The sequence below is a fragment of the Leopardus geoffroyi genome, chromosome D3, assembly GCF_018350155.1.
Source record: "Leopardus geoffroyi isolate Oge1 chromosome D3, O.geoffroyi_Oge1_pat1.0, whole genome shotgun sequence".
Lineage (NCBI taxonomy): Eukaryota > Metazoa > Chordata > Mammalia > Carnivora > Felidae > Leopardus > Leopardus geoffroyi.
Genome location: NC_059339.1, coordinates 24,120,711 through 24,144,869, shown reverse-complemented (window position 1 = coordinate 24,144,869; position 24,159 = coordinate 24,120,711). Strand labels below are relative to the sequence as shown.

At 41.9% G+C, this 24,159-nt stretch overlaps 1 protein-coding gene across 6 annotated transcripts in view; it reads left to right on the top strand.

The window, feature by feature from the left end:
• The window catches only part of HSCB (HscB mitochondrial iron-sulfur cluster cochaperone), a 32,471-nt gene that overhangs the window by 5,694 nt on the left and 2,618 nt on the right, over positions 1-24,159 (top strand). For 3 of the 6 annotated variants that reach the window (XM_045459305.1, XM_045459308.1, XM_045459310.1), the window contains 2 exons: positions 2,533-2,580; positions 11,436-11,574. In XM_045459305.1, coding sequence (XP_045315261.1) covers positions 2,533-2,580; positions 11,436-11,527 — 140 coding nt within the window. In that variant the 3' untranslated portion in view covers positions 11,528-11,574. Of the gene's footprint in view, positions 1-2,532; positions 2,581-11,435; positions 11,575-21,018; positions 21,200-24,159 lie in introns of those variants that run through there. The other 3 variants (XM_045459307.1, XR_006707830.1, XM_045459306.1) reach the window with 3 other exon arrangements.

Sequence of the window (24,159 nt, the reverse complement as noted above, 5' to 3'; positions counted from 1 at the left end):
TCTCGAAATGCCAACCTTCTAAATGTGACCCAAATCTGTGTTTTCACTGCCAGCACCCTGTTCCAAGCTACCATTCATTCTCACTGGGACAACTGCAGTAGCTCTAGACTGGTCTAGCTGTACCCTCAATCAAATATATTCCTACATTGTGACTTGTGTGATCTTTTGAAACCCAAGTCTAATCACATTACCCTTGGTCTTACTTTAAAATTTAACTGGCTTCCCAGTTAAAGATCAAAGTCTTATGGGCTTCCAGGGACCTGTATTGCCTTCCTCCCAATTGCCTCTCCACCTCCCAATTCTTCTTCCTCCCAATTGCCTCTCCACCTTAGGCACACAGGCTATTTCTAGTTCTTCATCTGTATCAAGCACCTTTCTACCCTAGGGCCTTTGCACAGGCTGTTCTTTTGCTTGAAACCCTCTTCTACTTCTAGTTAACTCTTCGTCCTCCAGATCTGGGGGCAATCATCCCTTCCTCAGAGAATCCTCAGAGAACCTCTTTATCTATACCTTTTGACAGTGGACACTCCCCCCTTGTAGGACCAATCACAGTTGTAACCTTACTGTTCTACATGAGATTATTTGACCAATTTCAACCTCTCTCCCTCCTTGGACTGGAAGTTCTGCAGAGGCAGAAATTGTATCTGCTTTTTGGTCCCCTCATATCCTCAGCTCGTGGAATATTATTCACAGGGTATATTGGTGTATAACAGGGGCTCAGTAAATATTGAGTGAATCATGATCAAAGAATTACTTGTTTAAAAGCAGTAAAATGACAATTGGTGAGGGGAGGTCTATCAGCCAGGAGTGTATCAACAGCCTTACACCTGGGTGGTGTTGGGAGAAGAATTCAGTGCTTGCAATTAGAAGCCCCATCTGCACAGCTTTGGAAGGCAGAGGACTATGATGCTGTACTGTAAGGGAGTCTTGGGTGCACTGTCAACACTGCCACTGAATTTATGTGTGACCTTGAGCAAGTGACTTCACCCCTCCGAGCCTCAGTTTCCTTATCTGTAAAATGGAGATAACATCAGTACTGGTTGTTACAAGGATTAAAGTAAATTAAATAAAACAGGTAAAACGCTTAACACGTGTCTGGCCTGTAGCAGGTGCTCAGTCATTGGTGGGGGTTATTCTAGCCCTAGAGTAAATGTCTGGTTTTGAACAGGTCACTGACCTTCGTTTAGATTAATTCCTAAGTTTCTTTCCCTATAGGCACCTGCTAAGGCCCAAGGTTAGTGAGTGCGTATTCGAGGGCATGGGGCTAGTTAGATCTGGGACAGAACTTCAGAGCCTCTAGACTCCTAAGCCAGTGTTCTTTTGCCAACACCACATTGCCAGTTTCCCGCCACTGTATGAGAATCTGGACACTTGGGGTCTGTTCCCAGCTCCTCCACTCAACCGACCATGTGACCATAGGGCCATCTCCCAATACCTGTAACTGCCTGCAATGCGGATATAACACGTTTGAAAATTCTTTGAAAGCAGGCACCATATAAATGATTGATACTATTTATATCTGGAAAACACACATAAAATTCTTCATTTTCTAATGAAGACCCAGCAGAAACATCAGGTGGCCGCTTCTCTACCTCGTTTGGCATCTTCTCTCTTATGGTACAACATAATCTAAATGTTTCATTTTCCTGGGCGGCTGTAGAAGTTGCAAGAGATTGCTTGAAACACTGTAATGCCCTGCCCTAGGCAATCCTAGCTTGCTAATTTTCTCCTGCTTGAAATCTGGAAGATTCATACTACTTGATGGAGATAATCAAAGCATTTCCTTGTCCTGTTTATTTTATTTATTTATTTTTATGACTCTATAGCCATTTTACAAGACTTAGTGATTGCCCTTCAGACCTTTTTTTTTTTTTTATGTTTATTTATTTTTGAGAGAGAGAGAGGGACAGAGAAAGAGAGACAGAGGATCCCAAGAGGGCTCCATGCTGACAGCAAGGACCCTGATGTGGGGCTCGAACTCACAAACTGTGAGATCATGACCTGAGCTAGAATCTGCTGTTTAACCAACTGAGCCACCTGGACGCCCCACCCCTCAGACCTTTCGTAAGTAGAAAAACATAATGTAACTAGGGTCAGCTGCACCAAACAGGAGCTGTCTTCATGGGACATGTGGAGACAGAGCTTATGAGGCCTTACCCTGGAATCTAAGCTCCCTGTTGTGTTGTGTTGTGTTGTGCTGTAACCAGCTACAAAGTGTTACCCTGACATCATTAGTCTATTTGAATAGAAAAATTAAGATACTGGGGCGCCTGGGTGGCGCAGTCGGTTAAGCGTCCGACTTCATCCAGGTCACGATCTCGCGGTCCGTGAGTTCGAGCCCCGCGTCGGGCTCTGGGCTGATGGCTCAGAGCCTGGAGCCTGTTTCCGATTCTGTGTCTCCCTCTCTCTCTGCCCCTCCCCCGTTCATGCTCTGTCTCTCTCTGTCCCAAAAATAAATAAAAACGTTGAAAAAAAAATTTTTTTAAAAAAAAAAAAAAAAAGAAAAATTAAGATACTGATTTTCTCTTTCAGCTAAACAGAAGGAACTGAGTGACAATGTGAGCAAAGCTTTTGAACAAGGTACTTTCTTCATTTCTTGACTTTCTTAAATATGAAAATAGATTGTAAGCACTGAGGTATAACTCTCCATTCAATAAGTAGCTATTATATATCCATCCTAGCATAGGTACATGAGGAGCTATAAAATATAGGCAAGCCTACATTTCTCCCTTCAAGGATTCACAGCCTTGCTAGAGAACCAAGTGGTATGCCAAAAAACAGTGATATGCCAGAGAAAGATTAGATGAAAGTGCTTCTATTCCCCTTTAGCAAGTAGGAGAAGTGAAGGTGAGGGGTGTAGGCTGAAGCCAACAGAGACAGATCCTGAGGGCAAGGCTGCACAATCAACATTTGGCAAAGCCTGCGCACCCCTTTCTTCTGCAAAGCCTAGGAGGAGAAGCCGTGGCAGAGCTGTGCCCAAATTACAAATATGGGCTATTCATCCTGGTCACCATTGCTCCTGGTTCCCAGGTTGAAGAGATTGGGTCTTTTTCTAGCTATTTTGAAGCAAGAACAGTCTTTTTCTCCATCCCAGACTTATGCCACCCCTTAAATAACAAAATAATGGCCTTTTACCCTTTACCTGAGAGATCATTTGATTGTGGGAAGCAAAAGGCCACTCAAGCTAGCCCAGATCAAAAAGAGATTATTATAATGACTTGGGACTATCTCCCAGAATCCAAAGAGAAAGTCCCTGTGATGATTATAGTACACAGTGTGATAAGAGCTCTTCTGGGGCAAAGCCTGGGGACCAGAAAGCAGTCTGGAACCAAAGCTGTGGTCACGGACTCAGTGCCTCTGGCAATTCCATTCCATCCTCCTCACTGTAAACCAGCCCCATCACCTTCCTCATTAGCGTGCAGTGCTCCAAAATGCCCTCCCCCACGGGATGACTCTTTAGTCCTCCTTGGTCTATTACCTTATAAGAACAAAGACTTTGACCATCTGATTAGAGTCCCCTAGACCCATCTCTGGATTCCTGAGAGAGGGGATTTGATGGAGCCAGATGCCCATTCCAGTCCAGCTAGTGCTGAGGGCATAGGCTTATACAGTGTGCCGCCCAGTTTGCAGGGACTGTAGGAGCCCATTCTGAGGCATAGGCAGAGGGAAGGTCTCTAAAAAGATGTGAGAGAAAGCTAGATTAACAGCAGAAGAGTCTGGAACCTAGCCTGATACATCTGCCTGAAATCCATGAACCCAGCCCCCTGGCTAAGATGTTCATGTATTCCACCATCTCCTAGCACATGTTGGCAGATTTTTATGTTTTTGATTATGAAATATAATTTTTAAGAAGACTACACAATACGTAAGTACAATTTAAGGAATAAAAAACAAAAACACCCATGTCCCTACCGCTCAGCTTAAGAAATGGAACATGCACAGAACATATACAAATGGCCAATAAGCACGTGGGAAGATGTGCAGCATCACTAATGATTAGGCAAATGGAAATCAAAACCACAGTGAGATACTACCTCATACTCATTAGGATGGCTATTAGAAAACCCAGAAAATGACAAGTATTGGTGAGGGTCTAGAGACATTGAAACCCTTGTGCACTAGTGAAGGGGATCTAATACAGTGCAGCCACCGTGGAAAACAGTACGGTATTTCCTCAAAAAGTTAAAAATAGAATTACCATACAATCCAGCAATTCCACTTCTTTTTTTTTTTTTTTTTTTTTTTTTTTTTTAAGTTTATTTATTTGTTGGAGTGGGAGGAGAGAGAGGGAGAGACAGAAATCCAAAGAAGGCTCTGTGCAGAGCCCGACGCGGGGGTCAGACTCACCAACTGTGAGATCATGACCTGAGCCGAAATCAAGAGTCAGAGGCTTAACTGACTGAGCCACCCAGGCACCCCCAGCAATTCCACTTCTGAATATACCCCTGAAGAATTGACTCAAAGAGATACTTGCATACTGTCAAAGATAAAGCCATATACTAGTTAAAGTTGTATGGATAGGTTTTAATCAGTAATGACTATCGCCATAGGGAAAAGAGTGCGGTGTGAACGGAACTCCAATTTGTACAGAGATGACTGAGCATTTTAAATTAAAGGGAGAGGGGCGCCTGGGTGGCGCAGTCGGTTAAGCGTCCGACTTCAGCCAGGTCACCATCTCGCGGTCCGTGAGTTTGAGCCCCGCATCAGGCTCTGGGCTGATGGCTCAGAGCCTGGAGCCTGTTTCCGATTCTGTGTCTCCCTCTCTCTCTGCTCCTCCCCCGTTCATTCTCTGTCTCTCTCTGTCCCAAAAATAAATAAACGTTGAAAAAAAAAAAAAATTAAATTAAAGGGAGAATGAGGGAGTAGGGAGGGGGGTGAGTGTTGTCTCAGTAGAGTCTGGGAAATGAAAATTACAAAAATGGGAAGGTAGTGGGGGTTGGTCCATGTGAAACCAACCTGGGTTGCTAACTGGGGCTTAATTAGAGTGGGGCTCAGACACTAAGAGACAGGCCCTATTTTCTAGTGTTGGCTGCAACAAACAGTATGAAAGAGACAGCAAGAGACATTCTTCTTTCTCGGAACAATGGAAGTCCATTTCTCATTCGATCTCCCTTTGTTTATTAAGATCTAGCTGAACCATCTGTTGCTACTTGGTAGGAGAAGATATTTACTGGATGACATGAGCAGTCAGGCATTTAATGAGGAGCATCTCTATGGAAACAAAAAGAAAAACAAAGATTAATGGTGGGAGCTGACTATAAAGCCAGTTTCTGAGTCCAGAGGGTGGGCAGTCGCTTAAGACTCTAAACTCTTAAGCATCTTTACATGATGGTATGAGGATGGCAGTGACAATCTGATAAATATCTTAGTTTATAGTTTGAATGCCAGTAGTGGTGGCATAGACATCAATGTCACAGTCATGGCTACTTCCCAGAGCAGAGCATGGAAGACACAGGAGTTCTGGTGGATTTTCTGGGTAGCCCAAGTGGCAGCAATGGTTGCCCACACGTGATTTGTAGTGACAGGTTCTTTGATGTTTATATCAAGTTGTCTGGCATCAGCTTACAGGGCTTTTTCAGATCCTGGAGGAAAGGGCAACCACAAGACAAGCTGAGTCCCAATAAGGACCTGGGCAGTCAGGTTTTAGTTCTCAGTGATGCCAAGTCAGGAGAGAAGGAGAAAAATGGGAAACAGAAATTTGGAGAGTTGTAGGCAAATATTGAAGGAAACTAGGAGGATTAAGAATTTGCTAAGGGCTAAAAAAAAAAAAAAAAAAAAAAAAGAATTTGCTAAGGGCTGACAAAATGTGTAAGATGGCAGGAAGGATCCAGTTCGGTTTTCGGGAAGATAATAACCTCAGAGACAATGAGCAGAAATAGATTCTGAGTGTGACATACTTTTCCACTGTCATGAAATTTCTCTCTACAGTCACCCCCCTTTTTAATCAAATGTTATCAGTGGGGTGCCTAGGTGGCTCAGTCACTTAAGGCTCCGACTCTTGATTTCAGCTCAGGTCATGATCTCACAGTTTGTGAGTTCAACCCCCGCATTGGGCTCTGTGCTGGCAGCTCAGAGACTGCTTGGGATTCTCTCTCTCCCTCTTTCTCTGCCCCTCCCCCCCCCCAAATAAATTTAAAAACTTAAAAAAAAAAGGTTATCAAAGTGAGAATAGTTTTCTTTGCAAAATAATTTTAGTTTCATTAAAGTTGGCCTAATTATTAACATGAGTGAAATGAGAATGGTAGTCAGCCATACAGATTAAGTTTCCTTTATGGAACCTTTTATGAGGAATCTCAGATTGGACTTTAAAAAGCCTCTTAATGCTAGGAATTCAAGTGAAGAATTCACTGTCAGACATCACCTGCACTACCTATGGACTTGGGTGAATTCCTCTTTTCTCAAGGTTTCCCAAAACATCCTAAATTTCCTGGGCCTATTGGGAAATGACCTACTTTACTCACCTGTAAGGCTGGGAACCCTATAAGCCAGGTGCCAGCCCAGTTTTTTCCTAGAGGGCTTTGTAAGCTTTGGCTCCATAAAGTCAACCTTACCTCCTTAAAATTGTCCATTCTGTCTGATTTTATGCATCATTTTCAAATATGACATTCCTATCAAAGCTTTGGTCATAAAACCAATGTTTTAAACTATGTTCTATTCTATTGACTATCTTCCTGAGCCTAGCAAATAGATACAGTGCCATGAAAATAATAGTGTCTTTCTCTGATGGACTTATTTTGCTATGCATTATACTCTCTAGTTCCATCCATGTTGTTGCATATGGCAAGATTTCATTCTTTTTTTATGGCTGAGAAATATCCCATTGTGTATATGTATATACCACTTATCTACCCATTCATCAGTAGTGGACACTCGGGCTGTTTCCATAATTTGGCTCTTGTAGACAATGCTGCTATAAACATCAGGACGCATGTCTCCCTTCGAATTAGTATTTTTGTATTCTTTGGGTTAATACCTTGTAGTGTGCAGTTGCTGGGTCATAAGGTGGTTCTATTTTTAACTTTTTGAGGAATCTCCATCCTGTTTTCCAGAGTGGCTGTACCAGTTTGCATTTAAGAAACAAAACAAATGAGAAGTGCCTGGGTGGCTCAGTCAGTTAAGCATCTGACTTCAGCTCAGGTCATGATCTCATGGTTCATGAGTCTGAACCCTGCATTGGACTCTCTGCTGTAAGAGCAGAGCCCACTTGGGATCCTCTGTCCCAATCTTTCTCTGCCCCTCCACCGCTCGCACGTGTGTGTGTGTGTGTGTGTGTGGTGGGAGGGGGGGCAGTTATGTGCACTCTCTTAGAAATAAATAAACGTTAAGATTTTTTTTTAATAAATGAAACAAATGATTATATGGGGAAAAAAGAGGAAGACAAACCAAGAAACACACTTCTAACTATAGAGAACAAACTGATGGTTACCAGAGGGAAGGTGGGTGAGGGGATGGGTTAAGTAGGAGACAGGGATTAAGGAGATGAGCATTGGGTGTTGTATTTAAGTGCTGAATCACTAAATTGTATACCTGAAACTAATATGACACGTTATGTTAGCTAACTGGAATTTAAGTAAAAACTTAAATAAATACATAAATATTTTTTAAATGTTTGTTTGTTTGTTTATTTATTTATTTATTTATTTATTTATTTATTTATTTATTTTTGAGAGAGAGCACACACACAAGCAGGGAAGGAGCAGACAGAAAGGGACACAGAGAATCCCAAGCAGGCTTGCTGCCAGCACAGAGCTCACTGCAGGGTTCTAACCCATGAACCATGAGATCATGACCTAAGCCAATATCAAGAATCTGTGCTCAATCAACTGAGCCCCTAAATATTTTTTTAAAAACAAGACTAAAACTTCCTGGATCATTAAGTCATAAACCCATACGCTTTTTTGGTTTTGTTTTTATTATGTATGTATGTATGTATGTATGTATGTATTTTTATTTTAAAGAGAGAAAGCACAGGTGGGGAGAGAGACAGAGAGAGAGAATCTTAAGCAGGCTGCACCATCAGTATGGAGCCCAACACAGGGCTCGATCCCGTGACCCTGGGAACACGACCTGAGCCAAAATCAAGACTTTTTCTTTAGAGTTTTGAAAATCCTAACTTCATTTATCATTTTAGTCTCAGGGTTATGTAAGCAATGCCATCAGAAGGCTATACCTCAGGAGTACCTGGTACAATCTTTTTTTGAGGGTCTCTGAGACAGGCCCTTTTTGTTAACTACAGTAGTCTGCCATGTAGCTGGTTGCAAGAGCTTGTAGGAAAGCATCAGCGTAAAGCAACAACTCTCTGTGGATAGCAGAAGACTTAAAGTGACCACGGTTAAAGACCTGATGAAAGATCATTGTAAAAATACTACAGTTGACAAGGAAATGTGGTTGTTTCTGTAACACAGCACATTTTGAAATAATAACTAGGCTGATCACAATATGCAAGAACCTATTATAGATAGAGCATTGACAAATTTCTGGGAACTTTATAAGATTTCTGAAATAATAGCATTCTACCCATACAAATATAACCTCCAGAAAGTTAAGTATCTCTTCTTTGACAATGCTTCCCATGTAATATAATTTCATCGAATAAACCTAATTAGTTTTAACATCTCTCCTTTTAGAAGGTGAGAGAACAAATCCTTTGAGGTTCTCCAGGGACCCTCAGAAAATTCAAACTTAGTTTTAGGTCAGGAAGACTTTATTTAGAATTTGATTTTGGGAAGTTGTCTGAAATATCGAATGCTTTAAATATTTTAGGATCATAGGTCATTGTGAAACAATACTTAGTTATCCACTTAACAATGTGATGGTAAAATGTTTCAAAGGCAAATATAAGCGGTAACATGAAAAATAAAGGACCTTAGCTCCAAATAGGGAGAAGACTCTTCTCTGAAGCAATGAAGGACATGATAAAGACAACATGAAGCACAGGAAGTTACTTTGATAAGACACACAATGTATGTTTCCTAGGCAGATTACTCAAAAGGTAAAGAAAAATATTTTGCAGTCTTTTATTAAGAGCAGACCAGTGACCCAAGAAACTTTGTCATTTTAACAGAATGAAAACCAAACTCTGGTTTTCTATCAGTGCACTATTGACGTTAAAGTTCATTTCAAGGGGCGCCTGGCTGGCTCAGTCAGTGGAGTGTGCGACTCTTGATCTTAGGGGTATGAGTTTGAGCCCACATTGGGTGTAGAGATTACTTGAGAAAAATAAAATAAAATCTTTAAAAAAAATAAAACTAAAAAACTAAAATTCATTTCAAAAATATGTATAAATCCATTTAATCTTAATCAGCTTTGACCTCACAACATAAAATTCCTTTTCCACAAATGCTCTACAACTTTCAATATCCATTCATACTTTGTTCTATTCCTTCCTTCCTTCACATTCTACTTTAGGACAACATTACTCTTTTATCTTAACAGAAACATATTCTTCATTCTTCGTGTACTTTTCATATAAAAACATATCCTACGTTTCTTCCAACCTGCAGTTGTAGTCATATTTTTTTATATATTGATTATACATTTTAACCATTAGTAAGCTTTATTTTACTAGGAAGTAGACAATTGAGAACTATAATAGGCCAGTATTCTGTAGTAGTAAGCAAATTTATGACTATACCATCTCATAAGATGTAGAGGTATATATGCTTCCTATAATACATTTTTTTTTTAATATGGCAAGAACATGTTTATTAAGAGACTCAAAATCCTTGGCCTACCTGGACCATATAAAAATAAATAGCCAATGGACACCTAGGTGGCTCAGTCAGTAAAGCATCCAACTCTTGTTTTCCACTCAGGTCATGGGACTGAGCCCCAAGTTGGGCCCTGCACTGGCAGCATGGAGCCTGCTTGGAATTCTCTCTCTCCCCCCCTCTCTCTCTCTGCCCCACCCCAGCTCACACACTCTCTCTCTCTCAAAGTAAATAAACATTTAAATATATATATAAGTAAATAAATAGGCAAAAATATATAAATTTCGGGGTATCTGGGTGGCTCAGTCAGTTAAGCGTCCGACTCTTGATTTCAGCTCAGGTCATGATCTCACGGTTTCGTGAGTTCAAGCCCGGCATGGGCTCTGTGCTGACACCAGGGAGCCTGCTTTAGATTCTGCCCCTCCCCTCTTTCTCTCTAAAATAAATTAACTAAAAAAAAAAAAAGTGTATAAACTTAAACTTTTGCTTAATAGTAAATGTTTTAGTAGTGCCTGTGTGGCTCACACAGTTAAGCATCATTCTTCAGCTCAGGTCACGATCTCAGCCCCATGCCATCAGGCAGGGTGAGTTCAAGCCCCACACATCAGGCTCTCTGCTGTCAGCGCAGAGCCCACTTGGGATCTTCTGTCCCCCTCTCTCTGCCCCTCCTCCGCTCTCTCTCTCTAAACAATAAATAAACATTTAAGGGGCGCCTGGGTGGCTCAGTCGGTTAAGCGTCCGACTTCGGCTTAGGTCATGATCTCGCAGTCCGCGAGTTTGAGCCCCGAGTCGGGCTCTGTGCTGACAGCTCAGAGCCTGGAGCCTGTTTCAGATTCTGTGTCTCCCTCTCTCTCTGACCCTCCCCCGTTCATCCTCTGTCTCTCTCTGTCTCAAAAATAAATAAACGTTAAAAAAATTTTTTTTTAAATAATAAATAAATAAATAAATAAATATTTAAAAAAATAGTAAATGTTTTAGTACTTTATCTTATTTAGAAATTATTTAGATATTTCATGAATATCCATTATTTAACTTAGTTTACTTAGCAAGACTAAGGTTTCAAGTTGCCAGGAAGATTTTGGACATGATTTTTAGGCAGCATATTATAAAACATAATTTTTGTTGGGATAAATAAAGTTTGTCAGGATGATTTAATTTGAGTAATATCAGATTTACCATCTCTAGAATCTTAAACATCTAGTTAAATATAATATTAGGTTATTTGACCAGTAAGTCCAAATAGAATGAAAATGTATGTTTGCATTATATTTAATGTTAGCAACTCTATAAACATGCCTATTTTATTAACCCAACAATATCAAGTTAGTCTTATTTACCAAAGATTTATACAAATTACGTGGCAATGAAAAATATTTGAGTTGGCTCCTATAATTCTGGAAGTTTTAGAAGACTTCGTTTACATAAGAACTTATTTCTAAGCCAATTAAGATACAACCCCTTTAAGGGATTTTATAAATTAATTTGGTAATCCCATCTGGAGATAGAGAAATATCACTCATATATATACATATATGAATATGTATATATGTATGTATATGTATATATATATATATATATATATGATAAATACATAGACACAAATACAGATAGTTCAGTTTTCATTTTTAAATTTTATCTGTAAGTCAGACTGGCTACCTTGGTCAACAGAGTTGGTTTATTCTTGTTTGAAATGAAGCCTCACGTTAATGTCTCTGTTTATTTCAGATGATTTTGAAAAAGCCAAGGAAATTTTAACAAAGATGAGATACTTTTCAAATGTAGAAGAAAAGATCAAGTTAAAGAAGATACCTCTCTAATGATTACAAGTTTAAAAGTTTTAAAAATAAAGTTCTTATATATTTCTTTTCTGGCTTCTGCTAATTGAGACTAGAGATGCTTTGACCGCTTATAGCATCTTAGTTAAACCCGGGGCTCAAACATCACGGGATGTCAAAGTTTGTCATGAGAGGAAACAGTGTAGCCAGAGCTTGGGTGGTCCATTCTTTGTGTGATACTTAATACAGCATGCTCCCCCTCTAGGCAAGTAAGTGAGGAAGTGGGGATGTGGCCAGCTTGAGGCCCTGGAGAAGGGGTTGGCAGGTTTTTACTACAAAGGGCCAGATAGCAAATACTTTAGGCCCTGTGGCCCATACTGCCTCTGTTGTAACTACTCAACTCTGTCATTGTAGCTTTTGGTCTACAAAACAGGCAGGGGACTAGATTTGGTCCAGGCTTTCCCAACGTCCACCCTAGAACCACATCTTCTTTCTAATTAGTAGTGCCCTTGTTACCACAAACTGCATTCAGTTTGGTAACCATGCAGAACTGCCTAAGAATCTCTCAGGCCTACATTTCAGAATGTAGATAACATTTATTACCAGTTAGTCTGGTATTTAACACCAACCCCATTTCCAGCTTCACCTTGGTGGGGTTGGAGCAGTTTTAATTTCTTTCTGGACAGTTGACACTCTCTTTTCTATTCCCCCACTCCTCTGATCCACCCGAAGAACAACACCTGCTTACTCTTTTGGATCCTTGGAAATTCAGATTAAGTTCTTGATTCATTTCTAGAAGGAAAAAAATGTCCCCCCTTTTTTTAAGTCTCTGGATTAAGGAAGATTAAAATAGAAAATTCTGCTTAAAAAATTCCAAGAACTGAATGGGTGGCTCAGTCATTTAAGCATCCAACTTTTGATTTTGGCTCAGGTCATGATCCCAGGGTCATGGGATCAAGCCCCACATCGGGCTCTGCACCGAGCCTGGCGCCTGCTTAAGATTTTCTCTCTTTCCCTCTGCCCTTGTCCCCCACTGGTGTTCTCTCTCTCTCTCTCTCTCAAATAAAAATAATAATAAATAAACAGAAAGAAATTCCAAGATGGGTGCCTGGCTGGCTCTGTCGGAGGGACATGTGACTCAATCTCAAGAGTTGTGAGTTTGAGGCCCACATTGGGTGTAGAGATTACTAAAAAATCAATAAACTTGAAAGAAAGGAAAGGAGAGGAGGGGAAGGGAGGGGAGGAAGGAAGGAAGGAATCTGAAGAAATGACAACTCTTGGAGAGAATTATTTGTTTATAATTGAAAAGTGAGAACCAAGGTTTAACTCCTAGAGCTTAAAACTGCGGCTCTTTGGGGCACCTGGGTGGCTCAGTCAGTTGAGTGTCCGACTTCAGCTCAGGTCATGATCTTTGGATTCATGAGTTCGAGCCCTGCATCAGGCTCTGTGCCGACAGCTCAGAGCCTGGAGCCTGCTTCAGATTCTGTGTCCCCCTCTCTCTCTGCTCCTCCCCCACTCATGCTCTGTCTCTCAAAGATAAATAAACATTAAAAGAATTTAAAAAAAATTTTTTTTAAACTGTGACTCCTTTGCATCCTCCCTCATCCTTGTCTAAGGAATTTACATCTCATGAATCCTAATCCTGTTATACTGAGTTTGTTAACATTTTAGGATTTATGGATCTTCTGAAGGCAAATTAACCACAGCAGCTGTCTGGCTTAATGGTATTTAGGAATATCAGCACAATCACCAACTCTCTCACATTTTACGAGGAGAATGAGTTATTTGTCTAAAAACACACAGGGAGTCTTTAAGTAAACAATTACAATGCAAGCAAATGTCCTGATTAAATTGGGTGCTTCTGCAAAGGAATAGGAGATGAAAGCAGTGCTTGAAGTACTTCTGCAGACAATCTTCATTCCTCCTTCAGAACAATGACCAGAACCAACACAATCTGACCACAAAAAGAGATCAGATAAACATCTTTGGAGGAATTTCAAAGAAACTTTTCCCCTACCTGTTGCCATTAGCTGGGAAGCTCACTATGCCTCCCGGCAAATTACTTCTGATTTAAGGGATAAAAAAAAAAAATTATTTCTGAGTCTGGGATTACTTTTTTTTGTTTTTCCTTCACTCTTTCAAATTCTTTCCCTGTTAGTATAAAGTCTAAGTTTAGTGGGACTTCTAAATCCAGGAACCTTTGCACGTATTCCCTGACAAAGCCCTTATGGGGAAGTATACTTCCTGGCATCTGCAACGTTAGTAGCCCTATTTGGATTAAAGGGTTTTTTTTTTTAATTTTTTTAATGTTTGTTTATATTTGAGAAAGAGAGAGATAGAGTGCAAGCGGGGGAGGGGCTGAGAGAAGGAGACAGAATCTGAAGCAGGTTCCATCCAGGCTCTGAGCTGTCAGCACAGAGCCTGAAGGGGGGCTCCAACTCACGGACCACGAGATAATGACCTGAGCCAAAGTCAGATGCTTAACTAACTGAGCCACCCAGGCACCCCTCTTTTTTTTTTTTTTTTTTTTTAAGTTAAGTAATCTCTACATCCAATGTGGAGCTGGAACTCACAACCCCAAGATCAGGAGTCACATATTCTTCAGACTGAGCCAGCCAGGTACCAAGTGAAACAAATTAAGCACTCACCTCCCTCCCCACATTATTCCCAATATAGAAAAAATTTATCAGAACAATAAGAGGTTTTGATTAATTTGTGATTATTTCTTCTCCAACTCTGCTGTTCAGACAGGCCCAGTCTTGTGGATTGGATGGGTCCCCCCAAAAATTTACATGGTGAAGCCCTAACCCCCAGTGTGGCTATACTCAGAGATGGTACCTCCAAGGCATTAAGGTTAAATGAGGTCATAAGGGTAAGGCTGTCATCAGACAGGATTCATGTCCTTATGAGAAAAGATACTTTCTCCCTACACTCATGTACTAGGGAAAAGTCTTGTGAGAAAGCCAGAGAGAAGGCAGCCAGGAACAGACTCCTCACCAGAAATAGAAACTAACCATGCTGGCACCTTGATCTTGGATTTCCAGCCTCCAGACCGTGAGAAAATTAACTTCTATTGTTTAAGTCACCCAGTCTGAGGTATTTTGTTATGGGATCTGACCTGTCTGATACACCTGGGTTTGAATCCTAGCTCTGCCACCCATTTGCTTGAGTCCACAATTACGCTAAGCTTCATTTCCTATCTTTAAAATGGTGATAATAATACCTATTTCACAGGATTGTTGTAAAGATCAAATGAAATAAATTATCTAAACAAATTGTTTAGCCCGGTGCATCGCATATGGGAAGCACTCAAATGTGACTTTTAAAATTATAATAACTACTGGGGCACCTAAGTGGCTCAGTCAGTTAGGTGACTGACTTTGGCTCAGGTTCATGATCTCACAGTCCATGAGTTCAAACCCCATGTTGGGCTCTGTGCTGACAGCTCAGAGCCTGGAGCTTGCTTCAGATTCTGTGTCTCCCTCTCTCTCTGGCCCTCCCCAGCTTTCACTCTGTCTCTCTTTCTCTCAAAATTAAACAAAAATTAATTAATTAATTTAAAAAAATTTTTTAACGTTTTATTTAGTTTTGAGACAGAGAGAAACAAAGCATGAACGGGGGAGGGGCAGAGAGAGAGGGAGACACAGAATCGGAAGCAGGCTCCAGGCTCTGAGCCATCAGCCCAGAGCCCGACACAGGGCTCGAACTCACGGACCGCGAGATCGTGACCTGAGCTGAAGTCGGACGCTTAACTGACTGAGCCACCCAGGCGCCCCAATTAATTAATTAATTAAAATAAAATTATAATGACTACTTTTATTATTTGGCAACAAAGTCATATCTTTTCGCATCAGAGTAAACAATACCCCTTCAGCAGAGTTTCAAGCACCTACTTTGTGCAAGAGAATGTTCAGCCCTGGAAGAAATGCATAAACAGATGCTTCCTGTCTATTTGGGGATTATACCAATAATCAAAACAATAATAAAAGTTCCCATTTGCTGGGGAGACTGGTTGGCTCAGTCAGTAGAGCATGTGACTCTTGATCTTGGGGTCATGAGTTTGAGCCCCATATTAGGTTCAGAGATTAGTTTTAAAAAATCAGTAAAAAAAAAAAAAAAAAGTTCCCATTTGCTCCATAGTTACTATGTGTAATATTTTGCATGAATCCATCAAGTTACACCCAATTCAACTCATTTCACAGACGAAGAAACAAGCTCCCAGAATATAAGAGTCAAGAGCTAGGATTCAAACCCAAGTCTACCTCAGCCTGTGCTCTTAGGGAGGCTGAACCCACCAGATTAAGCACCAGCCAAGAAGATTAAACAATTTGCACACCAGGGGCCATTAACCAGGGCCCATGCCAAACAGAAGCAGGACTTGACCCAAGTCCCTATTTCCAAGGCCTGCACATACAGCTTCACTGGGCATAGGGAGGGATCGCTCTCAGGTAAGAAGGTTTCAGGGAAGAGGGGGAGTAGAGTCCAGACAGGCAGAGAGAAGCTGTATCATGTGTCCCCAAGCCCCATCCCCTGGTTGAATGACTTCTAGGAAATCTCACAGGACTTGGTATATCGTCCTACTCATGGCTACGATGTATTATAATGAAAGGATCAAAAGCCAACTCAACAAAGGGAAAAGGCACATGGGATGAAGTCCAATGGCAACCAGGCACAGGCTTTTAGGGGTCCTCTCCCAGGAAGTCCCACAGGGCACGCTCATTCCGCCAGCAACAAGCTATGACAACCTCTGTGAAAATGTCATCTGCAAGGGAAGCTCATTAGAGACTCAGGACCCAGGCTGTTTCTTGAGCACTGGTCATATGAGCACTGATTGCCTAGCATGTGCCAGAATTCTAGACTCCCAGAAGGAAAAACACGTAGTCAGCATAAACTACATTGTTTCTACAATTTAGGTACCGTGGGCCAGTCTTATCAATCCTAGGAATAACTAAACTCTCCCCAAATCCAAATTCCCAGCCAAGGGCCAACCTTGTCAGCAGGCCTTTCTAAGGATACGCAATCTCAGGACTGCTATGTTAACTTTTTTTCTGCGCAAGAGCCAAGGGCATTCGCATCAGAGCAGAGGGAATTCTATAACAAATAATCCAAAAGCAGAGAGGAAGGTGCCTCCATTGCTGAAGGGCTTTTTCCCATCTCTGTGGCTGCCACCAAGCAAAGAGAAAGATGCTGCTCTGAGTCAAGATAGCAGTCAGGCCTCCTAGGGTGTTCAATAGCAGGTGACAGAGCCTGTGCCTGACTTGCAGGTAAAGCTTTACTTTGACAAAGAATTCTTCTGGTTCTGTCACTTGTAGAATGTATCAGAGGTGGCCAGATAAAAAAAATACAACACACCATCTTGTCCTTTCTCGGGGTCACAGTCAGGAGGCAGAAGAATCATCAGAAATGAATCATCAGGGGCTCCTGGGTGGCTCAGTCGGTTAATGTCCAACTTCGGCTCAGATCATGATCTCACAGTTCGTGAGTTCAAGCCCCGCGTCAGGCTCTGTGCTAACAGCTCGGAGCCTGGAGCCTGCTTTAGATTCTGTATGTCCCTCTCTCTCTGGCCCTCCCCCACTCATTCTCTCTCTGTCTCTCTCTGTCTCTCTCTCTCTCTCTCTCTCTCTCATAAATAAACATTTTTTAAAAATTAAAAAAAGAAAACAAGAAACAAATCATCAGAGTACTGAGGGGTACTCTGGGCTTCAGGCAGAAAACAAACACATGGATGACAGGGGGAGAGAGGGGAGGGTGGGTATTAGGGAGGGATGAGGTCTTCAAGGAAATGCCCCATCTCAAAGCCGGGGAGGAAGGGGAGACACAACTCAACCCTGGTAATTGTTGCCATGGAGAGATTCAGACACTGTGTTGACAAGTCTCTTGACTTTTTTCAAGAGAGAAGCTGGAATTGAGATTTTAACAGGATATTTCCCTGGGACTGCAGAGACCATGGAAGCATCAAGCAAGAAACACCTAACTCAGCTGGGGTAAGGGGAGACGCAGGATGGGCTCTGCAGAGGAGATGATGTGAGAGCAGTAAGGTTAAAAAAAAGAAAAAAGAGAGTCCACCTAGTGGACTAAGGAAAGAAGAAATCAAGTTATGAATTACATTTGTGATACTGCAGATTTCACAAAATCAGACTGAACTGGGTTTCACATCTGGTGCTTCCTCTTCTGTGTGACCTTGAACTGTTGTCTGAGTTTCTAATCTGTAAAACATGGAAAGCCATAGCACCACCCTCAACAATGAGGACACATGTATAGGACAACAGAAGTGAGGAGAATATAAAGGACATCAGAAGCGAGGAGTATATAAATAGTGCACATAAAGTACTTAGCACAAAGCTGGACACTGCACTCAGCAAATATTACTAGAAGCACAGAATGAGATGGGAGCAGAGAGGAAGGGCCTTTGGCCTCAGTGGGGGAGTTAGGGGCAGATTCGTGGAAGCTTCCTGAAGACATTTGGTGTTTCCAGATAGGTAAGCAGGAGACATGGCATACAAATGAAGGAGAATCTACTGCACTGGGGTTGGTGGGGGGAAGTAGGGGAGGGGCAGAGATGGTATTGAGAGAGAGGCAGCTAGGTTAGGAAGAGAAGTACAGTTGACCCCCTTTTTTTTCCCTAAGTTTATTTATTTTGAGAGGGGGAGGGTCAGAGAAAGAGAGAGAGAGAGAGACAGACAGAATCCCAAGCAGGCTCCACGCTGCCAGCACAGAGCCCAATACAGAGCTTGAACTCACAAAGCTGTGAGATTGTGACCTGAGCCAAAACCAAGAGTCAGATGCTTAACTGACTGAGCCATCCAGGTGCCCCTGAAGATTTTATTTTTAAGTAATTTCTACACCCAATGTGGGACTTGAACTTATAACCCTGAGATCAAGAGTCACATGCTCTACCAACTGAGCCAGCCAGGCACCCCATGTAATGTATATTTTACCACAATTTAAAAAAAGAAACAAAATGTGCTCCTGACCACCATTTATACTGCAAACGTTGGTTGAGAAGCCATCACTTCTGTCTATGCTGTTTTTGTATATGTGTGTGCTTTTATCATTATGATAATATTTCCTATTTTGTCTGGCTTTCTTAGTTTCAAATTTTTGGAGAAGTGGAAGAAAGCTCACTAAACCCCTATGTATCTCTTACTCACAGTAGTGCCAACCCCCCTAGCATATGTTAGGGGAAAAATGGCACACATCACTAGAATCTCCCTAGAATATGCTAGAAAAAGAATGGGGTGGCCAGTATGAAAGGTGGCTGGGAGGGGGTGGGGGCACCCTCTCTGGAAGGTGCCTGCCCCCCCTCCCAGTATTACAGTCCTGGGGAATTAAAAAAAACTGGGGAGGGGGCGCCTGGGTGGCGCAGTCGGTTAAGCGTCCGACTTCAGCCAGGTCACGATCTCGCGGTCCGTGAGTTCGAGTCCCGCATCAGGCTCTGGGCTGATGGCTCAGAGCCTGGAGCCTGTTTCCGATTCTGTGTCTCCCTCTCTCTCTCTGCGCCTCCCCCATTCATGCTCTGTCTCTCTCTGTCCCAAAAATAAAATAAACGTTGAAAAAAAAAAAAAATAAAAATTTAAAAAAAAAAAAAAAAAAAAAAAAAAAAAAAAAAAAAAAAAAAACTGGGGAGGACGTCTGGGTGGCTCAGTGGGTTAAGTATCTGACTTCGGCTCAGGTCATGATCTCATGGCCCATGGGTCTGAGCCCTGTGTAGAGTTCTGTGCTGACAGTTCAGAGCCTGGAGACTACTTCAGATTCTATGTCACCTTCTCTCCTCTCCCTCTGTCCCTCCCCCACTTCCACTCTATCTCTGTCTCTCTTTCAAAAATAAACATTAAAAAAAATTGTTTTTAATTCATCAAAAAAAAAAATAGGAAGAAGTAGAAGGAAAAAATGGCCCACAACACTAACAAGCTAGATGGTTTGTATTGCACACAGATCTAAGCCAACTTGCCCATGCGTGGCTATTGGGTTCCTTTAGGAAGGTGTCAGAAACCACCAAGAATATTGTGTTGGTCAAAGTTAGTTACTCTACCATAACTTTCTACCAGATTTGTTGTTTTTTTTTTTAAGTTGTGTATATACCATAAGGTTCAACTGTCTAAAGTGTACAGATCAATGGTTCTAAGCCACTAGGTGGCTCAGTCAGTTGAGCGTCCAACTTTGGCTCAGGTCATGATTTTGCAGTTGACGAGTTCGAGCCCCGCGTCCGGCTCTGTGCGGACAGCTCAGAGCCTGGGGCCTGCTTCAGATTCTGTGTGTGTCTCTCTCTCTGCCCCTCCCCCGCTCATACTCTGTCTCTGTCTCCAAAATAAAATAAATATTAAAAAAAAAATTGTAGGGGCACCAAGATGGCTCAGTTGGTTAAGCATCCAACTCTTAGTTTCGGCTCAGGTCGTGATCTCACGGCCTCGTGGGTTGGAGCCCGGCATCGGGCTCTTTGCTGGCAGCATGGAGCCTGCTTGGGATTCTCTCTCTCTTCTCTCTCCCTCTCTCTCTCTCTGACCCTTCCCCACTCATGCTGTCTCTGTCTCTCTCTCAAAATAAATAAATAAACTAAAAAAAAAAAAACAAATTATAGACCACATCACCGTGTTATGCAGGTAAAACATCTCTGGGTAAAACTTCATTAATAAAGTTTCGGATTTTTTAAAACACATGTGAGGACTGTGAAAACCAAGTTTAATGAGTAGCTAAGAATTTGTACAGTAGCCCTTCCATTGTTTCTTGGAACAATGTGGAAACAAGGAAGGTATTTCATTTCTCAGACTAATTGCCCATTTATTCTGCCCCAGTAATGGGCACCGAAGAAACCAAGGAATTTCGTGGGTATTTTCATTGACATTAACTCCAAAGAGCCGTGTGAGAATCCCTAATTTCAAGCCTACTCTTGCCAGAATCCATTCTACAAGGTGCTCCAAGAGTTTAGAGTGGGAGCGCTTGTCATTGCCTGCAATCTACAGTAACTCCCCTTCTGGCTCCAAAAACACCACAAACACTTCCTATACTGGAAAGGTCTGTTTGCATGCAAAAGATGGCAGTTGTTATTCGAGAAAAGGACAAATGTATGCAAAAATTTGGAGGTGAGAGGGAGGAACAGAGAAATTCAATGGAAAACAGGAAAATCCAAACTGCTGGCTGCAGACATCAGGTAGGGAGTGGGAAGAGATGAAGCTGGGAGATAGGCAGGGGAGGGATCCTGAAGGAATAGGAGTCTGGTAAGGAGGCTAGACCTTCACCCGAGAGTAATAGGGAGTCATGGAAGGGTTTAGGGCAGGGGAGGAACACATCAGGATTGCACAGTGGACAAATATCTCTGTCTGTGCTATGGTTAACAGGCTGGAGGAGCTAGAGTAGAGCAGGAAGACTGGCTAGGCGGTTCCAGCAAGGTTCATGGAGGCTGCAGGGTCATAGTGGTACCAATATCCCACTTTCTGCAAAGTCCTACTTGCTTATGGGAGGAAGCTGCCACCCACTGGGACTGTGCTTACCAAGCAAGTGATGTTATCTGTCTTGCCCCTTCTCTTCTGCCCCAGGCTCTCTTGTTGATGTTGACCTGAGAAGCCACGTGTAGGTGCCTCATCACCACGATCAGTGCTCACCATGACCATGCCAATGTCAAGATGACCCAGTTAGTCAACTAATAATAAACAAGGAAAAAAGTGGACAGGGGACCTAGACTAAAGGAGACTCAAGAGACAAGGAAACCTAATGCAGTGTTGAATCATTATGCCATCTATAAAAAGACATTTAGAGACACTTGGGAAAATGTGATTACAGATTAGGTGATTTTATTTTTTATATATATTTTAAAAATTCATGTATTTATTTTGAAAGAAAGAGTGAGAGCAGGGGAGGGGCAGAGAGAGAGGGAGAAAGAGAGAATCTCAAGCAGGCTCCACACTGTCATCACAGAGTCCAATGTGGGGCTTGAACTCACCAACTCCGAGATCATGACCTGAACCAAAATCAAGAGTTGGACACTTAACCAACTGAGCCACCCATGTGCCATGGGTGTTTTTAAAGAATTATTACTTTTGTTACGTGTGATAATAGCATTTGGTTACTTTTCTTTCTTTTTTAAGCATTTGTTAGAGATAAACACTAAAACATTCACAGATAAAATATGACTCTGGGATTTGATTTAAAATAATCATGAAAAACTCCCATGACCTAATACAGTATTTCCTATTTACATATCATATCCCCTTATTATCCTCATATGAACTTTTTTATTTTTTAATTTTAGAGAGAGAGTGTACACAAGTCGGGAAGAGTGGCAGAGGGGGAGAGAGAGAATCCCAAGCAGGAGAGCCTGACACAGGGTTCAATCCCTGACCCTGGGACCATGACCCAAGCTGAAATCAAGAGTCAGACGCTTAACTGACTGAGCCACCCAGGCACTCCTGCACACATTTTTTTCATACCTGTAGTCAAAATATATCAATACTTTTATGATCTGAACATTTATGAACAAATGCTGCTTTTGAGAAGGCACCCTTTGGTGGCTGGGTGGCTCAGTTGGTTAAGTGTCTCTTTGTTTCAGCTCAGGTCATGATCTTATGGTTTGTGAGTTCAAGCCCCACGTCAGGCTCTATGCTGACAGCACAGAGCCTGCTTAGGATTGTCTCTCTTCTTCTCTCTCTGCCCCTCCCCTGCTCACACACACACTCTCTCTCAAAATAAATAAATAAACTTTAAAAATAAGATAAAGTAAAAAGTTCCAGTTATTTTACCTCCAAAAGATGATGCGTTTATTCAGGAATAAAAGAAAATTGCAATTTGGGTGAAAAAAGCTGCAGCCAAACCATAGGCAAGTCCAGGGAACAAAAAGTCCCTTTTTAAGGAGAAAAGGGATATGTCGTGGAGGATGTTACAAACTAAAAGTCCATTGGAGTAAACTGGGAGTTCGAAGTATGGTGGCTTTTCGTTGGCTGAGCTGTTGCCTGATGAGGAAAGCATCTCTTCCTGGGCTGGAATAGTAGAGTAGTATCCACCTGCAAGATCAAGTCTGGCTTTTCCTGTTGGGTTTGCAATGGACTACAAGTAGTAGGGCATGAGAGCTCCCCCTGCCAAAACCCCCCGACTTCATTTTTTGGTGTGGTTTCCCATTACTGATTTTTCACACAACCCATTTCCTAGTTCATAGATGGCCATCTTTTTGCTGTGTCCTCACCTAATGTGAGGGGCAAGGGAGTTTCTTTCATAAGAGTATTAATCCCATTCATGAAGTCTCCACCCTCATGACCTAATCACCTCCCAGAAGCCCCACCTTCTAATGCCACTACATTAGGGGTTCATGTTTCAACATATGAATTTGGTGGTGGGGGGGTAGGGGTGGAGGGAATAACACAAACATTCAGTCCATTGCACTTGTCATATTGAACATATTTATTTCAAAAACATTTATCTGGGGTACCTGGCTGGCTTGGTGGGTGAATCATGCAACTCTTAATCTCAAGGTTGTGAGTCTGAGCCCCACACTGGGTAGAGACTACTTAAAAATGAAAAAAAAAACCTTGGGGCGCCTGGGTGGCTAGTTGGTTAAGCATCCGGCTTCGGCTCAAGCCATGATCTCACAGTTCACGAGTTTGAGCCCTGCATCAGGCTCTGTGTGGACAGCTCAGAGCCTGGAGCCTGCTTTGGATTCTGTGCCTCCCTCTCTCTCTGCCCCTCCCCTGCTCGTGCTCTGTCTCTGTCTCAAAAATAAATAAACATTAAAATTTTTTTAAAATTAAATAACATTTAAAAAATCTTAAGTAAAAACCAAAACCATGTATCCTTTGTCTGACTACAAAGTAACACATATTCCTTGGAAAAAATAAAAGCTTAAAATTTACACCCACAAAGTGCAAGTTCTGATAACCCCACCCCTCATGGGTCATTGCCATCAAGTTTGGTTTGGTATCTTTTCTTCCAGAAGGGATGAAGCTTAATACTTTTGTATTAATATCCTATGAAGGTTGTTTCTTGCTAAGTTCTATTAACTACTGTGATTAATTATGTAGACAAATTATTTATCCTCTCTAAGCTTTAGTTTTATCACCTTTATATAGAATCATACATGTACCTGTGGCCCTGTTATGAGAGTAAAATGAGAAAATGTGGAGTTTGTGTGTGTGTGTTATTCACTAGCACACAGGTATGTGTGTGCACATGTTACTGAATGATCTGTCATAGCCACTGACTCAGGAAATGAACAGGTGAGCTCTGGCGAGCTGCTCAGACAACTGCTCTGTCCCGGGAAATCCCAAGGGGGCTGGACAAATCAAAAGCATAGCTGCCGCTTGGGTTTGCCAACACTGTTGCTAAACAAACTCTGATAAACTCATTGCAAGGAAAGCTGATCACTCAAAAGTCAAGGATCTGGAAAAGAGAGAGAAATTTATTTTGGCAGAGGTAGAAGACTCAAGCCTTAACACCTGACCTTTCCAATTGCAAGATGGATACCTAGAGTTTTATAGAAAGAGGTTCAGGGGGGTACCTGTAAGAAAACAAGCAGAGAGCACGTGATCGTGGGTGGGTTTTGGAGTGTTCAGCCTACCAAGGGCAGGGAAAGGGATGTGTGGGGTGTGGAGGTCTTCTAGGCATTCCATTGCTATCAGGGCTTTTCTGCTCTCGTAAATGAAATGTTCTGGTAATTGTGAATGCCTCAAGAAAGGGCAATAAGAAATAAC